At 45.1% G+C, this 16,275-nt stretch overlaps 2 protein-coding genes across 5 annotated transcripts in view; one reads left to right on the forward strand and one right to left on the reverse strand.

Annotated features, from left to right (window-relative positions):
* The window catches only part of SS18L1 (SS18L1 subunit of BAF chromatin remodeling complex), a 44,905-nt gene extending 43,178 nt beyond the window's left edge, over positions 1 to 1,727 (reverse strand). For 2 of the 4 annotated variants that reach the window (XR_009763362.1, XM_061631085.1), the window contains exon 1: positions 993 to 1,374. Coding sequence is in view for 2 of the 4 variants with exons in the window: in XM_061631085.1 (XP_061487069.1) it covers positions 993 to 1,061 (69 nt within the window). In the remaining 2 variants the exon portion in view is untranslated. Of the gene's footprint in view, positions 1 to 992; positions 1,375 to 1,659 lie in introns of those variants that run through there. The other 2 variants (XM_061631086.1, XM_061631087.1) reach the window with 2 other exon arrangements.
* Positions 1,728 to 1,870: 143 nt separating this feature from the next.
* PSMA7 (proteasome 20S subunit alpha 7) lies at positions 1,871 to 15,958 on the forward strand. The gene is made up of 7 exons (XM_061631089.1): positions 1,871 to 2,123; positions 6,127 to 6,253; positions 7,596 to 7,720; positions 8,561 to 8,683; positions 14,523 to 14,642; positions 14,959 to 15,021; positions 15,720 to 15,958. Exons 1-7 carry the CDS (start codon positions 2,028 to 2,030, stop codon positions 15,813 to 15,815), a joined length of 750 nt encoding a protein of 249 aa, XP_061487073.1. The 5' UTR covers positions 1,871 to 2,027; the 3' UTR covers positions 15,816 to 15,958.
* Positions 15,959 to 16,275: the final 317 nt, after the last annotated feature.

Here is a 16,275-nt window from a genome sequence, read left to right on the forward strand (position 1 = left end):
CTGGAAATCATGGGTATTGTTTAAGCGTTAACAGATCAATTACTCATTATTGACATCTCCACACCTCTCCTATTATTTACAGCTCCTTCTCTGGGAAAGGGAGGTAGGGGAGAATATAGGCAGGGATGGTGTATTCCCTTGCCTCTTTTCCCTCTCTGGGCTTTCTCCATTTCGGAAAGCGGCATCACAAACTTGTACACAGGGGAACACCTGCCTTGTTTTCCTTACGAAGGTTACAGTTGCGCTCCCATTTTTTGAAAAAATAAAAATAAAAGAGCCAAAACCTCCCTCCATCAAGCGTTTAGGGATTTCCCTTTGAATCTGCAGTGGGTTTTCTTTAAAAAAAGGATCTAACAGAATCATCCATGCTAAACGCTTGACATCTATGCACGCAGTTGCTTTTAAAATCATAATCGGAAGAATAAAGGAACCCTTAAGACGAAAAGCCCCAGTGATCCAGTGCCACTTTTTTCTTATGTTCCCCTCTAAAAAACACGACAAGCCGTCCCCCCGTTGACAAAATGAACGGGAAAATGCAAAGATAAAGACGTACAGCCACTGATCGAGAGGTTTTTCTTTCTTTCCTAAAAACGTTGCTAAGCTGTCAAAAAAATAAAATAAAAATACAATCGCCTGTTTGTACTTTTGGCTAATTTCTACAATATACGCAGTCTTGCAAGTATTTCCAAGCAAGAAGAAAATAACGTGCAAGGAAAATGTGTCCGTTTCATTTTTGCACATTCTCGCTCGGCTCCTTTGATCCTCTCAGTCTTCCTCTTTGCCATCCTCTGAACACCTTTGCTTTGTTCCACCTCCTCCTCCTCCTCTTCTCCAGCTGGCCATCCTTCCAAGCCTTTGTAAATTCACTACTTAACAGAAGTATCTTACAAAATTAACCTTTCCTTCCCCCCACCCCGGAGACTTACACACACACACACGTCTATATTAAAGCATGCTCTTAATTCCACCCCCCGCGGTTCTTCCTCGGTTACCTTCTGGATAGTTTGCTGGGTGACCTCCCCTTTGCCTCTTGGGCGAGCAGAAGCAAAGGCAACCGACATGGTGGGATGGTCTTTTTTTTAAAAAAAAGATGTGTCAATAATATAGTGGTTCCCAGGCTGTAATAATATTGTTATTATCTAGCTGCTATTGCTGTGCAAAGGCACAGCATTCGCCGCAGTGCATGAGGAGGGGAGCCGGAGTAGATGGTACAATCTGCGCCTTGCAATGAGCCAGGGGCATTGCACCAAGAACCTTCTTGCACCCCTTTTACCTGGACGCTTCTACTCCCAATGCAAGGCGAAGAGCCAGCTGCTCTGGTCTGGTGATGGAGGAGGCAGCAAAGCCACCTGAGCTGCTTTGCTTCCCCCCACCCCGCTCCTCCTTCTCCAAATCCACCTTCCCCTCCTCCCCTTTGCGATGCACATGGTGCATCCCTGCTGCTGGGTTTCCTGTCGCAAGCGAATCGCATCTCTCCCTGCCTTTGCCAGCAGGAGCATCTCGGTGCGCCAAGTGCGTAGGAAAAGAAGACTGTAATACGCCAAGTGCGTGGGAGCGGCAGGTGGAGAGGCTGAGAAAGGGGAGCAGCCGCCAAACCCTCGCATACGTCATATGCGTAACGTCAGTTAGCTCGTCGGCCGCTCAACCCGGTTGCCTTACCTCCGCTGTTTGCGTACCAAGAAGCCAAACCAGTTCCTTGCGCATTTGGCTTAACCTAGAGTGGAGAGGTTGGGGTTACAGTACTTGCTTTGCTTAGCCGACCAATCCCATCAGACCTGTGCGAAGCGGATAGGCCGAGCCCGTATGCGGCGGCGAGTACGTACTTGACGTACGCCCCCTTCCCTGTTCTAATACCTAACTCTATGGTAAACAGGCGGCGGAGTCTGCGTAAGAGCGTTGCGTGAATCGCCCAGCTGCGCATGCGCGGCAAGGGAAGGTGACGGTGCTGTTTTGAGCGGGGGAGGGAAAAGCTTCGGCGGCCACCACTTTTTCTCTCGTCATCGGGCATTTCTCGTCTGGCCGCGGCCATGAGCTACGACCGGGCTATTACCGTGTTCTCCCCTGACGGGCACCTTTTCCAAGTCGAATACGCCCAGGAGGCCGTGAAAAAGGGCTCCACTGCGGTAAAAAGAAACGGCGTCTGAGAGGGGAAGGGAAGGGAAGAAGGCAGGGCCGCCGCGCTTCGAATGGAAAGTGAGGGAGAGAAGCCGGGGTGCGGCTGAGGAAGAGGGGGCGGCTCTAAAAGCCGGTTAGAGACTGGTACAAGTGTGTGTGTGTGTGTCGGGGGGGTTCCTCCCTTTTCTTGGGGGAGGGGTAAGAGCCTGAGAAGGGAGGCCCATTTGTACAATAAGAGTTAATTTAGCCTAACTTCTGGTCTCCTTGCTGTAGGTTAGGTGGCTGCCTTTGAAGTCAGTTTGGGAAACCGCAGCCGGTTGGGGAAGCGCCGCTGGTGACGAATTCAGATTGCTGACTGGGGCAAGAGGCTGTGCTCTGAGAGCCGCTCAGGGCCCTAGAGTGGGATAGAAGTCTTCTAAATAGTCGCTGTTATGTTTGTTAGTCGCTGAATGCTGACTGGGGCAAGAGGCTCTGAACAAGGAATGCCAGTTCTGGCACGGTTGCATTGGCTACCTGTTAGTTTCCGGGCCAAATTCACTTCTTCCCTAACCTCCGCCTGTAAAGCCTTACGTGGCTCAGGACCCCAGTACCTCAAGGAGCAACTCTCCCCACCTGAATCAACCTGGACCCTGTGTTGGTTATTTGAAGTGCTTCTCTGTGTGCCCCCTCTGAGGGAGGCGTGGAGGGTGGTGATGAGAAAGGGCCTTCTCAGTGGTGGCTCCCTATTTGAGGATTGTTGTCCTCAGGGAGACATGCCTAGCGCTCTCACTAACTGTGCTTAGAGCCAGGTAAAACCTTTTTTCCCCACCCAGGCCTTTGGAAGTTGGAACTTAATTCTCTGCATATGTTTTAGTTTGGTGGGGATAAGTTGGATTTTGCTTTTTATCCATTTTGTGAATGTTTTTATATCTTTTTTAATGTTTGTAAGTTGGTTTGAGTTCATTTTTTGAAAAAAGCAGCTAATATAATTATTTAGAAGTCTTATGTCCTGCTCTGTGACCCTGAGAGGCTCTTAAAGCAGCTTTAAAAAAGACCTTATTTTAGAAGACACATACTGGATCAGGCCACAGACCTATCATAGTCCAGCATCCTGTTTTCACAGTGTCCAACCGCATGCCCCTCTGGGAAGCAGGGATTTCCCCATGATTTCCAGCAACCGGTATTCAGAGGCATATGTGCTTCAGTGCCTCCTTTTCTTCCCCATTCATTAAAAGCAACACACCACTCAGGATGAGACAGGTGGCACAGCAGCGAAAGGGTCCAGGCTAACCTTCCTGATATGTTAGAAGTGGTCTGCACATGACAGGTAGAAGAATAAAGTTGTGCTGAGAGGGTAGAGTGGACTTGACCACTTCAGGATCGGGTAGCTGATCACTGTTTTTAAAAGCTCTTCTACAGTGGGTGGATATTGTTAAACACCCTGCAAATAGAAAAATAGCATGGATATAATCTTTCTCCCTAATATGTTTTTCAAAAATTCGTAGGGAGAGGGTTTTTTTTAATGTAGAGGAGCATTCAAATCTGGAATGCCCTATTATAATGGAAGTGGTACAGTCTTCTGCATGTGTAGACTAGACATTAGTTTTTTGGGGGGCATGGGGAGCCCCTCCCCCTGCATTTCAGATACTCACTATTTTCCTTCCCCCATGGTTGTGACCTGGTCCTCAACCGCTGTGGCCCAAACACTAGGCCAAGCCTTGGAGCAGGCCTGTAGGTTTGGCACCCCGTGAGGGGGAGCTTTGGCAATGGTAGGTGGGGTTGGCAAGCGAAGTGAGCAGGGGCAAAGCCCAGAGAGAGAGCGTGTCAGTCAATAAATACGCTTAAGCATAATGGTGGCGGTTAGGGAGGAAGTGGAGTAGTGTTTTAGGTAAAACTACCTTTCCTTCCCTAACCTGGGGTCCTCTAGATGTTTTGGAGTACAACTCCCATCAGCCCCAACCAGTAATGCCTTGTCCAAAGGTTGCATAACTGAATTCTGAGGGCTTAGCTGCATAGGAAATATTATAGAAGGAACAGGGAGAGTGGAGTGTGAAGAATGAAGGAAAGTGCAACCATGTAAAAGCATGCTGAAAAGGCAGTTGAGCCCATTACAGGGTGTTGCGGGTGAGGCTTCATGATTCCACATTTATTGGGTTTTTGGTATATGAAAGAGGAGCTGCATGGAAGGTAAGGTGAAAGTCTGATGGGAGTGGGGGAAGGGAAGCAACAGATGATGGAAAGGGGTTAAATCATTTAGAGTGGCATGAACATGAAAGGCAGGGATTGGATAATACTGAGGGAAATGGAAGAGGTGTGACTATGGCAGGAACTGAAGTGGAAGACGGGAAGTACATTGGTTGTATCAGGCAAAAGAAGAGCTTAAAGAAATACAGTAATACCTCGCATTAACGTACTCAGTGGGACCAGAGCGAGTACGTAAACTGAAAATGTCCTTAAAGTGAAGCACTACCTTTTACAGTAAAACTTTTTTTACCTCTCCTTCATGCGGAGCCTCAAAGCCCTGCGCTAAAGCCTCTGCTGCTGCGCTGCTGCCTCTCAGCTGATCGCGATTGGGCCTCCCAGCTGATTTCCACCCCCGCATGTTAAAGCCTCTGCTGCTGCGCTGCCGCGCCTCCCAGCTGATTTGCGGTGGCGCGATTGCGTGTATTTCCACCCCCACGCGCTAAAACCTCTGCTGCTGCGCTGCATTTCTGGAGAAATACAGGCATATGGAGCATGTATGTTATAGCGAGGCAACGTTAAGTGAAGCGACGTTAAGCGGGGTATGCCTGTAGTAAGATGGGTTAGAGTTTGGATATAGAAAAAGCTGGATCATTGAATCCACAAGGCTAACTCTGAGGAGGAATTTGAAGAAAATGGGGACAGGGCAAGAGCAATAGAATACTTCTTGCATGGTAGCTTTCTTGAAAAAATTTGAGCACAACTTCGTATAAAGAGGCACCTGTTCCCTTAGTCTGCTTCAAATGACAAATTGCCATTGTGCTAGCCTCATTATAAGGATATATACTGTGAACTGTTTTATCCTAAATAGGAAGTGCTGCCTTGGATATCTCTGAATATATATGACTCTGAAACTTCATTGTGGCATGTTTCTTAGACAACTGCCCGTTGCTGTCAGCCACTTCTTGCAGTGGAAGAATTGGGGCCTAATATGTTTAACAAAATGTAGTTCAGGTGGTTCTTTCAGAATAAGGGCTGAGCCTGCAATTTTATATGGATTATCAGAAGATCCAGCTGCATCATCTTGTATTTATTGTAAAGAAAATCACAACAAAATAATGTGTAATTAGTACCTAACACCATACCATCTAAAGCACCAGTGGGGAACCTGCAAGCCAGATTAGGCCTGTTAGGGGTCCTAATTTGGCCTTTAAGGCTTCCCCCCAAACCACACCCATTTGCCCCAAACCTGATGTCATATGTTCCTTGGAAAGTGAAGCTTGCTGATTGGTGCTTACAGCAAGCCCCACAGGGATCAGCTTCTCTATGGAGTTCCTGACTGGGAACTCTAGTGCAGCCAATTCCTGCTTTTGGGTCACCTGATGCTGTGGTGAAAGTAGGTGATTGACAGGTGGGTGGCACCACCTATCTATCAAAATGGCCTTGGGGGTAGTGTGGGAGTTCAGGCTCTGGCCCACTGGCCATATTGTCTTCCCCAGCCCTGGTCTTAAGAAATGTGTACAATAACCAACACAACTGTTGGCGTTGCCTCAGCAGGTCTGAGTATGACTTAGTTGGATATCACCCAGAGGCATAGGATATTTCAACTACATTATCACTCCAAAAACACTGTTTATAGATTCACTTGTTAAAAATCACATGCTTCATAGGTGCTAACTAACTGAAGTCAGCACCCTACACAAGTCTGGCTGAAGCTCCGTTGGTTTCAGTAAATTTGGGCTGCATCCGCAATTTAGTTTTGCTCTGATGCTTTCGTATATTTAATATAGGAACAGTATTTGATGTGGCTGTTTGATAAGGTGATCTCTAATACCTTGTGTAATATTTAAGGTTGGAGTACGAGGAAAAGATATTGTTGTTCTTGGCGTGGAGAAGAAATCTGTGGCAAAACTTCAGGATGAAAGAACTGTCCGAAAGATCTGTGCCCTTGATGACAATGTCTGCATGGCTTTTGCAGGTACTGTTATGCTGGATTTTCCTAAATACTAGGATTGGGACTTTGGAATGAAATTGTGCTGTTCAGTAGAACATTTCGCAGTACAGCAAAGTCAAGTCCTGTTATCTTTGTTTGCACCTTTCATGATTAGAACAACATATTTCTTAGATCTTCTAAAGACTTTAATTGCAAAGAAGAGCAAAAAATAAATTCAGGTTGCTACAGGTGAGGAAGGAGACTTGAAATGACTCCTCTGCTTGGTGGATTCAGAGGGTTGTTGCTTTGAAGACTGCTGTATTAAGGAACTGTTCTTTCTTTCTTGCACACATGCGTTATAAACCTCTTATCAAACAAATAAACGTCATAAAACAAATAGAAAGTATTGCAGTATACTTGAAAGTATATTATCTAATTCTGATTAATTGTGAAGTGCAAATGTTTGTGCTGATAGTGAAAGTATTAACTATTGAGAGAAAAAATATTAAAGGTTTGGTTCTTAAACTTTACCACTCAGTCGAATTATTATAGGTATAAAATTAATACCTTTCCTGATTTGTAAGCCCAGTCCTTTACACTCAAGGTCTGTTAAACCTTGTCAATTAATGTTTTATAGCTCTAAAAGATTTTTTTGGCAGTTGCCATGTCAAATACTAACTAAAGAGGAAAACACATTTTTCTCTCTCTCTCATTTATCCTTCACCTAAGGACCAAACTAGATGCAACACAGAATTCCAGTCTCTCTTTCCCCCCTTTTTTTTTACCAAAGGCAGCTTGAGTGGAAGAAGGTCCATCAGGAAGAATCTGCTTAATCATTTCATCTTTGTTGAGCTCTCAAGAGGATTTTGAGATGAAAAATAACCAGTGTCACTTTAATATACTGTAGGACATACTTTGCATGCTTCCTATAGGGTTCCACCAATTTCTTCCTGAACATAATACATGGTTAGAGTCATCCTTGCCCCTTTATGAATGGAAAAGCTTTTTCCATTTGCAGACAGAATCTGTATCCAGTGGAGGCTCCTCGCTGGAGGGGGGACTAACATTTTTTGCCAGTTCCCTTTCCAGGTCTCTAGCATTACTTCCCATGCTTTTCCACAGGGTCCCTGAAACCTCTGGAACAGCTTTTCAGGGGGCTGCAGAGGAAAGGAAGAATCTGTGAAAATCACTTTTCTGGATGCAGCCCAAAGAAAATTAAATTTTTAATATGACTTTGAGCATCATAAAAAATCAGCAAAATAAATGTGACCTAACATTAACCTTCTCTTCTCCCACATTTCTCTTGAATAATATTTTCTAAAGCAGAGATGTTTCTGCATGTTTGCTATGTTAAACGGCACATTTTGCTTATTAATTATGTTTGTAGGGCTCACAGCAGATGCCAGGATAGTTATAAATAGAGCTCGGGTGGAATGTCAAAGCCATAGACTTACAGTGGAGGATCCTGTCACTGTGGAGTATATCACAAGGTATATTGCTAGTCTGAAGCAGGTATGTACAAACAAAAAGTATTACAGTTCTTGCTTGTTAAAATGTGGTTAATGGGAGCTTGATTTCAGTGCATAACACAGTTGCTTTATTTGATTAAAATTGTTGAGTGTAGATGTCTCCCTGGTCTCTCCCAAAGATAGTGAAAAGTGATATGCCTGGTGTCAGTATTTGAAATTATCTTTGTGGTTTCTGCAGCTTTTTGTCTTCCTACATTGGTGACTGCCTTAACTAGGTTGTACGAGAAGGTTCGTAAAGACCTCTTTCTATTCAGAGTTTACAAATAGAATGCAACAAAAATGCATTTCCAAAAAAACTAAAATATAAAAGGTCCTGTTTCATCTTGGATCTTATTCTCTGTTACTACAAGTAAGAATTGGTGAAGGACCGATCATTAGTGCGCTTATTATTTAATGAATTTGGGAGCCACAAATGCATCTGGTATATCTAGGAAATTTGGAAAATAGTGCTGATTTCATGATTATTATTATTATTTGATTTATATCCCGCCCTTTCTCCCAGTAGGAGCCCAGGGTGGCATTAATGGTAAAGATTATCATTACATTAAATTATCATTAAAAGTCTCTCAGTGCAATTCATAGTTAAAAAAATCCTGATCTTGTCAGGAACAGTTACAGGTAAGTAAAACAAAAAACATTTAAGTTGGCTTTTTCTGGTTCCAACCTGTAGTTCCTTTCTTTTTTTTTAAAGGGCACTTGCAATGACTATTTTTTCTTCAGTCAAGAAATTCAGAAAAATATGGAGTGCAATTATTTCATGAGAAATCTGTATTTCTCTAGGCATAAATTTCTACTAATAAAAACCTTTCAACTTCCTCCTCAGCGATACACCCAGAGTAATGGCCGCAGACCTTTTGGTATTTCTGCCCTAATTGTAGGATTTGACTTTGATGGAACTCCGAGACTTTACCAGACTGATCCTTCTGGCACATATCATGCTTGGAAAGTGAGTTGGGATTGTTGTCTTGTTGAGGTGAAACTAATAGAAGCACTCTATTCATATTACACACACACCCTTCATAACCTATAAAGCAGGAGTGACTAACCATTTTGGGGCCAAGGCCACATGGTCATCCCTCTGGGCTGCATGTCAAAGTGGATGTGGCAGTATGAAAGTGGGCTTAATAGGTTTTTAAAAATATAAATGGGGGTATAAAAAACTTGGCATCACTGTAAAATACCTATGGAAGCGAAGGTGGGGGGGATGTCACAGAAAACCTTTTGGCATCACAGTGGACCTATAGGAATGGTCAATATTTTTTAAAAAGTTACAATTTAAAAAAAAAATGACATTCTGGATGTGGCCACTCCAGCTATATAGGGTCAGGCAGCCCTATGCACGGTCTAACCTTACCTTATTTCCTCATTACTTACTCTCTGTGGTTTATTCTGGACTATTTATAGTCCCTCTGTGAAAATTGATGTCTGTTACGGTCCCTGTTATGGTTACAAACAGAATAGACTCCCCACAGTTAGTCATCTGTACATTTCTACTAACATGCTAAGAACGATAGCGTTGGGTAAACGGATTTCCCCTTCCTCTCCTCACCCCTGCAGCCCCGTGCCCTCCAAATCTGCAAGGCTGTGGAGTTGGAGTCAGAGTCGGTAGAAATGTACTGACTCCAGCTTCAAAATAAATTTTGATTGACAATTTTTTTAAAATATAAATTCAAAATGTCAGAGAAGCTTCCCATGAAGTCAGCTGTATTTGAGCATTCCTCCATAACTCAAGATGGAAAACAATTGTGCATCAGTGTACAACACAGGACCCACATAAAGACAAATGCTGTGATGCCAAGATCAACGCATATTCAGGCAACGATAAAAATGCTCCTACAAGAGCTTCCAATTTAAAAAGACATTTACAGCGCTTTCCAGGGCTGTGGAGTTGGGAGTTGTAGAGTCGGAAGCAATTTTGGGTGGCGTCGGAGTCGGACAGTAGAAAAAGAGGACTCGGAGTCAAAGGTTTGGCGTACCGACTCCATAGCCATGGCTCCTGGATCCATCTTTCTCGCTAGAGGCCCAGGTGATTTCAGTGGCTAGGAGTGTCTTTTATCAGCTTTAGGTGGTAAGAGAGCTGTGGCCGCTTCTAGATCGAGATAGCCTGACCACTGTTGTCCATGCACAGGTAACCTCCAGGCTGGATTACTATAATGCATTCTGTGTGGGGTACCCTTGGACCTGAAGCTGCGGCTAGTTCAAAATGTGGCGGCAGGACCGCTCACTGAGGCAGATTATTGCCAACATGTTAGTAATAATAATAATAATAATAAACTTTAATTTGTTAGTCGCCTATCTGTCCAATTTTTGGACACTCTAGGCGACTTACAGCAGCAACAAAGTACAATATACAATACAATAAATACACTACACAATACAACCATATTCATCAATTAAAACTAACATCAAAACATCAGTTAAAACATTACAAACTAATCTAGCTCAAAGTTCCTGTAGGCCTGCCTGAAGAGCCAGGTCTTTAACGCTCGTCGAAAACTCATCAGGGAGGAGGCATGTCGAAGATCGTAGGGGAGGGAATTCCAGAGGGTGGGAGCCACTACTGAGAACACCCTCTCTCTGGTCTGCACCAGCCGAGCTGTTTTGGCCGGTGGGACCGAGAGGAGATCTTGCGTGGCTGATCTTGTAAGGCGGCTCAATTGGTGATACTGGAGGCGGTCCTTTAGATAAACCGGGCCGAAACCGTATAGGGTTTTAAAGGTCAATACCAACCCCTTGAATTGGGCCCGGTAAACCACTGGTAGCCAGTGAAGATCTATCAACACCGGAGTGATGTGTTCCCGGCGACGGCTATGCGTAATCAAGCGTGCCGCCGCATTCTGAACCAGCTGGAGTTTCCGGACTGTCTTCAAGGGTAACCCCACGTAGAGTGCATTACAATAGTCTAAGCGAGAGGAGACCAGGGCATGTATCACTCGCGGGAGAAGCTGTACAGGAAGGTAGGGTCACAGCCTCTGTATCAGATGTAATTGATACCAAGCTGTCCGGCTCACTGCCGAAACTTGAGCTTCCATGGACAGCTGGGAGTCAAGAATGACCCCGAGGCTGCGGACCTGATCCTTCAGGGGCAATCTTACCCCGTTAAACACCAAGTCGATGTCTCCCAAGCTTCTCTTATCACCCATGAGTAACACCTCGGTCTTATCAGGATTTAGCTTCAGCCTGTTCTTGCCCATCCATCCACTAATGGACTCCAGGCACTTGGACATGGTCTCCACAGCCACCTCTGGTGAGGACTTAAATGAGAGATAGAGCTGAGTGTCATCCACATATTGGTGACACTGCAGCCCAAAACTCCTGATGATGGCTCCCAGCGGCTTCACATAGATGTTAAATAGCATGGGGGAGAGGATAGAACCCTGTGGCACTCCACAAGTGAGGGCCAAGGGTCTGAAACCTCATCCTCCAATGCTACCCGTTGGTACCTGCCTGAGAGATAGGAATGGAACCACCGTAGAACAGTGCCCCCCATCCCTAATCCCTCTAGGCAGCTTAACAAGATACCGTGGTCGACGGTATCAAAAGCTGCTGAGAGATCCAGGAGGACGAGGAAGGTATATTCTCCCCTATCCAGCGCCCTTCTCATATCATCTACCAGGGCGACCAAGGCTGTTTCAGTTCCATGTCCAGTCCTGAAGCCCGATTGAAATGGATCTAAATAATCCGCTTCATCCAAGTGCGTCTGTAGTTGTTTAGCCACCACTCGCTCTATCACCTTGCCTAAGAATGGTAAATTAGAAACTGGGCGAAAGTTCTTCATCTCTTGGGGATCCAAGGAGGGCTTTTTCAAGATGGGCCTTATCACTGCCTCCTTGAGGGCTGATGGCATTGCACCCTCTTCCAAGGATGCATTTACCACCGCCTTGATCCCTTCGCCCAGTTTCTCCTTGCAGCTCACAATGAGCCACGAGGGGCAAGGATTGAGCAGACGAGTGGTTGGCTTCACAGTAGAGAACACCTTGTCCGCTTCCTCAGCGAGAAGAGGCTGAAACCGCTCCCATCGGACCGGAATGCAACTGGCCGATTCTGGCCCACTACTTGTATCCACGGCGTGTGGAATCGTGCACTTCAGACGCTCGATTTTATCGGCAAAGTGCTTAGCAAATATGTCACAGGAGGCTTTAGAATGTTCCATGGGTTCCTGCGCAACTGGACCGACCAGGCTTCGGACCACTTGGAACAATCTCCTGGGACAACATTCTGCCGACGCAATAGAGGCAGCAAAGAAATCCCTCTTTGCTGCCTTTGTTGCCACATGGTAGGCCGCTATTGCTACTCTAACCAGTGTCCGATCGTCTTCAGCGCGAGACTTCCGCCACCAGCGCTCTAGTCATCTCACCTCCTGTCTCAGACCTCGCAACCGAGGTGTGTACCAAGGTGCTGTCTGAGTTCTATTCAGGGGGAGAGGGCGTTTCGGAGCCACTTGGTCTACCGCCCTGGTAATCTCCCTATTCCAATCCACCACCAGGGTTTCAACCGAGTGACCTTCTGACAGCTCCGTATCTTCCAGCGCATTCAGGAATCCCTTAGATTCCATCAGGTGTCTGGGGCGGACCATCTTAATAGGTCCTCGACCCCTGCGGAGGGTGAGCGGCATTGAGAGGCCTATATTTACCAGACAGTGATCTGACCATGACACAGGGTTAGAAGAAACAGCCCCCATTTTCAGAGCACTACCCTCCCCTCCTGAGACAAACAGAAGGTCAAGAGCATGACCGGCTACATGGGTGGGCCCTATATTACTAAGGTGCAGTTCCCAAGAAGTCATGGTTTCAATGAAATCCTGAGGGGCTCCCATGAGAGTGGTCTCCGCATGCACGTTGAAATCCCCCAAAACCAACAAATTGGGGGAGAACAGCCGCACAGCCAAGACCACCTCGAGCACCTCGGCCAGGGAGTCTGCTGCGCAGCGGGGTGGGCGGTACACAAGTAGAATCCCTAAACTGCCCTTTGGGTCCAACCTCCAGTACATGCAAGCGACAAACTTGGTCTCGTGGAGGGGAGGTCTGGCAAAAATCAAGGACTCCCGATAGATCACTGCCACTCCCTCTCCCCGCCTACCAATCCTCGGCTGCTGTGCATATCGGAACCCAGCTGGGCACATGGCCTCAAGTATGGGAGCTGAGGCCTCGTCCAGCCAGGTTTCCGTAATACATACCAGGTCTGCGTCCTCATCCAAGATCGTATCATGGATGAGAGATGTCTTCTGTACCACAGACCTGGCATTACATAACAGCAGTCGAAGATTGGATGGAGTCCTGCATCCCCCAGTTGTCGTCTGGTTGTGAACAGGCCCGGAACAAGGGATGGGTATAACGTATCTATCCCATGCTCCCCTAAATTGGCGTGGTCTGCCACCCCCCCATCCAGGATCTGCCGCCCAGCTGTTTGATATAGTGGCTTCCCACTCCTCCCACAACGTTCCCCCCCCGCTTTACACATGCCCTCCCCCGTCTACCACCCAGGCAGGCCCACCACCCCCAATAAATATAAGTAAAAAATCCATGTCCTTCCTGTTTCGCGTTGTGAGGCTAGTTTCGCCTGCAGCCAAGATCTCCCACAGTTGAGAAAAGTCTCTGCCCTCTTGCTTCTCGGATCTCCTCAACCACCGTCTCCGTTCCCCCGCTGCCTCTCCAGCACTGCCAACACTCCGTCCTCGCCTCCGACTCCACAACCCGAGTCCCTGTGCCACATCCGCCGCCGGTCACCAACCCAAGGGGACACCGACCCCCCCCCCCCCGAGGAGCAGCAACCGCTACTGAAAGAATTGCACTGGATGCCCATTAGCTGCTGGGCTGAGTTCAAGGTTTTGGTGTACAAAGCCCTATACAGCTTGGGACCAGATTACCTGAAAAATCTTCTTACCCCTTGTATTCTGAGTTGATCTCTGTGCTCTGCAGGTGAGAGTCTCCTGCAGATACCATCTTATGAGGTGGTTTGTTCCACTCACTATAGGAAGCAGACCTTTAGTGTTGTGGCACCTACCATTTAGAATTTTCACCCCTTAAGTATTAGGCAGGCACCATCTCTTTTATATTTTCAGTGCCTGCTGAAGACCTGGCCTCTTTCAAGTAGAGTCCTTATCCCAGTCTGCATCTGTGTTGGAATTGCTTTCTAAGATGTTTTTAAAGTTTTTTAAAGTATCTTTGTAAGATGCTTTTAAGATGTTTTGTTTTGAGTTTCTTTTAAGTTTTTAGTGTTTTGTGCCTTGTTTGCTGCTCTGGGCTTTTTTTGGAAGAGTGAAATAGAAATTTAATAAATAATTTTAATCCCTGACATTTTAATTGAAAAACAGTGGTTCTGTGTTAGCTGCCAAATACTATTGTGTTTTGGCGGTGGGAGTTGTGCCCTATTCTGGCTTTGCTTTCCAGGTCCTTAAAGTGGTGAAGGAACTCTGCTGTCTTTTTGGTGGGTTGGAGTACACAATTACTGGGATTTTGAGGGAACATGACGACTAGAGAGCTGAGGAAGAAGGAATTTTTGATTGCTCTACTAGGAATGCTGCATTTTTTGTTCTCTTCATTTTGGACGCATACAATCATTTGCAGTCTAGTTTCACCATTCTAGTTGTTGCTACTCTGGGTTGTCTGCATCAGTAGAGTTCTGTTTGTTTTGGAGCAGATCTTAGAGGAAGATAGTATCATTATGCAAATAGAAGTCTGCTCATGAAACAGCAGCATTGTATAAAACACAAAGATTTACATTTTTAGTTATGCATTTAGATTTTGAGTTGCAAACTTGTTTTTAATAAACATTTTAAATTCCAGGCTAATGCTATTGGCAGAGGAGCAAAGTCAGTGCGTGAATTTTTGGAAAAAAACTACACTGATGAAGCTATTGAAACAGATGATTTGACCATTAAACTTGTTATAAAAGCCCTTCTTGAAGTAAGTCTGAATATCTGAGTTCCAAGCTGGGTGGCTATTGATAAGTTTACATGTGCTTTTCATTTCTTGTAAAGTTTAAACACGAGTCTGTTGAACAGGTTTGGCATACTAGATCTAATGCCCTAATTTAATATATTTTGATTTTCATTTAGCAAGAATAAAAATGCAGTACTTTGTGTTGCAAGATTGAAGAAGCTTCTTGCACAACCTGGCATGCAGCTCAATTTGAGATGTCAATTTCCCTCATGGAGAAAAAGCTGGTAGTGATTGTTTTTTCAGCTGTTTTCCTAACACTTCTTAATTTCCTGGATTTAAGGTTGTACAGTCCGGTGGAAAAAATATTGAGCTGGCTGTTATGAGAAGAAACCAGCCTCTCAAGGTAACTATCTGGTGACTTCCTAAAGTAGTGGATTACTGCTTAATGGTGGTAGCTCGGCTTGAGGCCTCAACATTTGGCCCCTTTATTTCTGGCCTTCAAGGTCTTGTATTTTTACTAACCTTTCCATAAGAATTTGGGTGATCTAATCCAGTATCTCTCATGTGTGCTTGTGTTCAGTTGGTGCTTTGTACTTTGTGCCTGAGGTTCTGTTTTTTAATCTCTCTATGTTGCTTTGTGAGGGCATGGCCTTGAAAAGTGACTAATAACGTGCACATGCAAAATTTGTTTATTTCACTTAACAGCCTGGCTGAGGGAAAGCTAACTTCAAATCAAGTATCTGCTTCATCATTCTAGCCCCTTCCATTTCTGATTGCTTTTGTTGGTTTAACAGAGGCAAGGCCATCAGTGCTTGCTTCTTGTCCTGTCATAACACCACCTGTAAAGTTAGGGATTAAGGTCCCAGTTGCCCTTGTTCTTGGTCTCATACGGCCTCCCAGTGGAGAGGTTGTCCTAAACTAACTTGGCCTGATAGGTAAAAGACAGGATCTCAACAGCCCCACAAATGACAAGGGGCGACACCTTGAGTTCTCCATGCTGCTGTAGGTCACATGATCCCTAGGAGCAGCCTAGAAAAGCCCTTGTATTCATATGACTTTCAGAATCTGAGCCCCCTTCTAATCTTGTAACCTCTATTACAGATCTTGAGTCCTGATGAAATTGAAAAGTATGTTGCTGAAATTGAAAAGGAGAAGGAGGAAAATGAGAAGAAGAAACAGAAGAAAACAGCATCATGATAAATGAAATTCAACTGCCTGTAGCTGGTTTTGGTTTTTAAATCAATCATGAGTTCTGTATAGATGTGTAGGCATTCCATTTTTCTGTTCTGTGCCTCTTTCATGGGGCCTGTAATAAACCATCTGGTTTTTTATGCCTGTTACTATTATGTATATAATTTTTCAATGCATGCTACTGTAGATGGAAAACCTTTCATAAGTTCTGTGTAAGACAAAGTTAGGTGCTCCCTTTATTGTTTATGGCTGCTGCTACCCTCTCTGGTTGCACCCCCGCCTCTGTATGTTGCTCAGAGCTCTAATTTGTGGATTCCTTTGCAGTATAAAACAAGATGGTTCAAAACAGAAAACTGTGTTTTGGTATAAAAGTTTAGAATTGAACTTTAAATTCTGTCAAGTTTTAACAGACTTATACATATGAACTGGCTCTTTAACTGCGTGCCAGTGGGCAGCTTTTCCAATT

The sequence above is a fragment of the Rhineura floridana genome, chromosome 6 (assembly GCF_030035675.1).
Source record: "Rhineura floridana isolate rRhiFlo1 chromosome 6, rRhiFlo1.hap2, whole genome shotgun sequence".
Classification (NCBI taxonomy): domain Eukaryota; kingdom Metazoa; phylum Chordata; class Lepidosauria; order Squamata; family Rhineuridae; genus Rhineura; species Rhineura floridana.

What these genes read in the sequence shown, in the direction of transcription:
- PSMA7 (XM_061631089.1), top strand. Translation starts at nt 2,028, where the DNA reads ATGAGCTACGACCGGGCTATTACCGTGTTCTCCCCTGACGGGCACCTT. An exon ending in TGAAAAAGGGCTCCACTGCG is followed by an intron (nt 2,124 to 6,126) that starts GTAAAAAGAAAC and finishes GTAATATTTAAG; the next exon opens with GTTGGAGTACGAGGAAAAGA. An exon ending in TTATAAAAGCCCTTCTTGAA is followed by an intron (nt 14,643 to 14,958) that starts GTAAGTCTGAAT and finishes CCTGGATTTAAG; the next exon opens with GTTGTACAGTCCGGTGGAAA.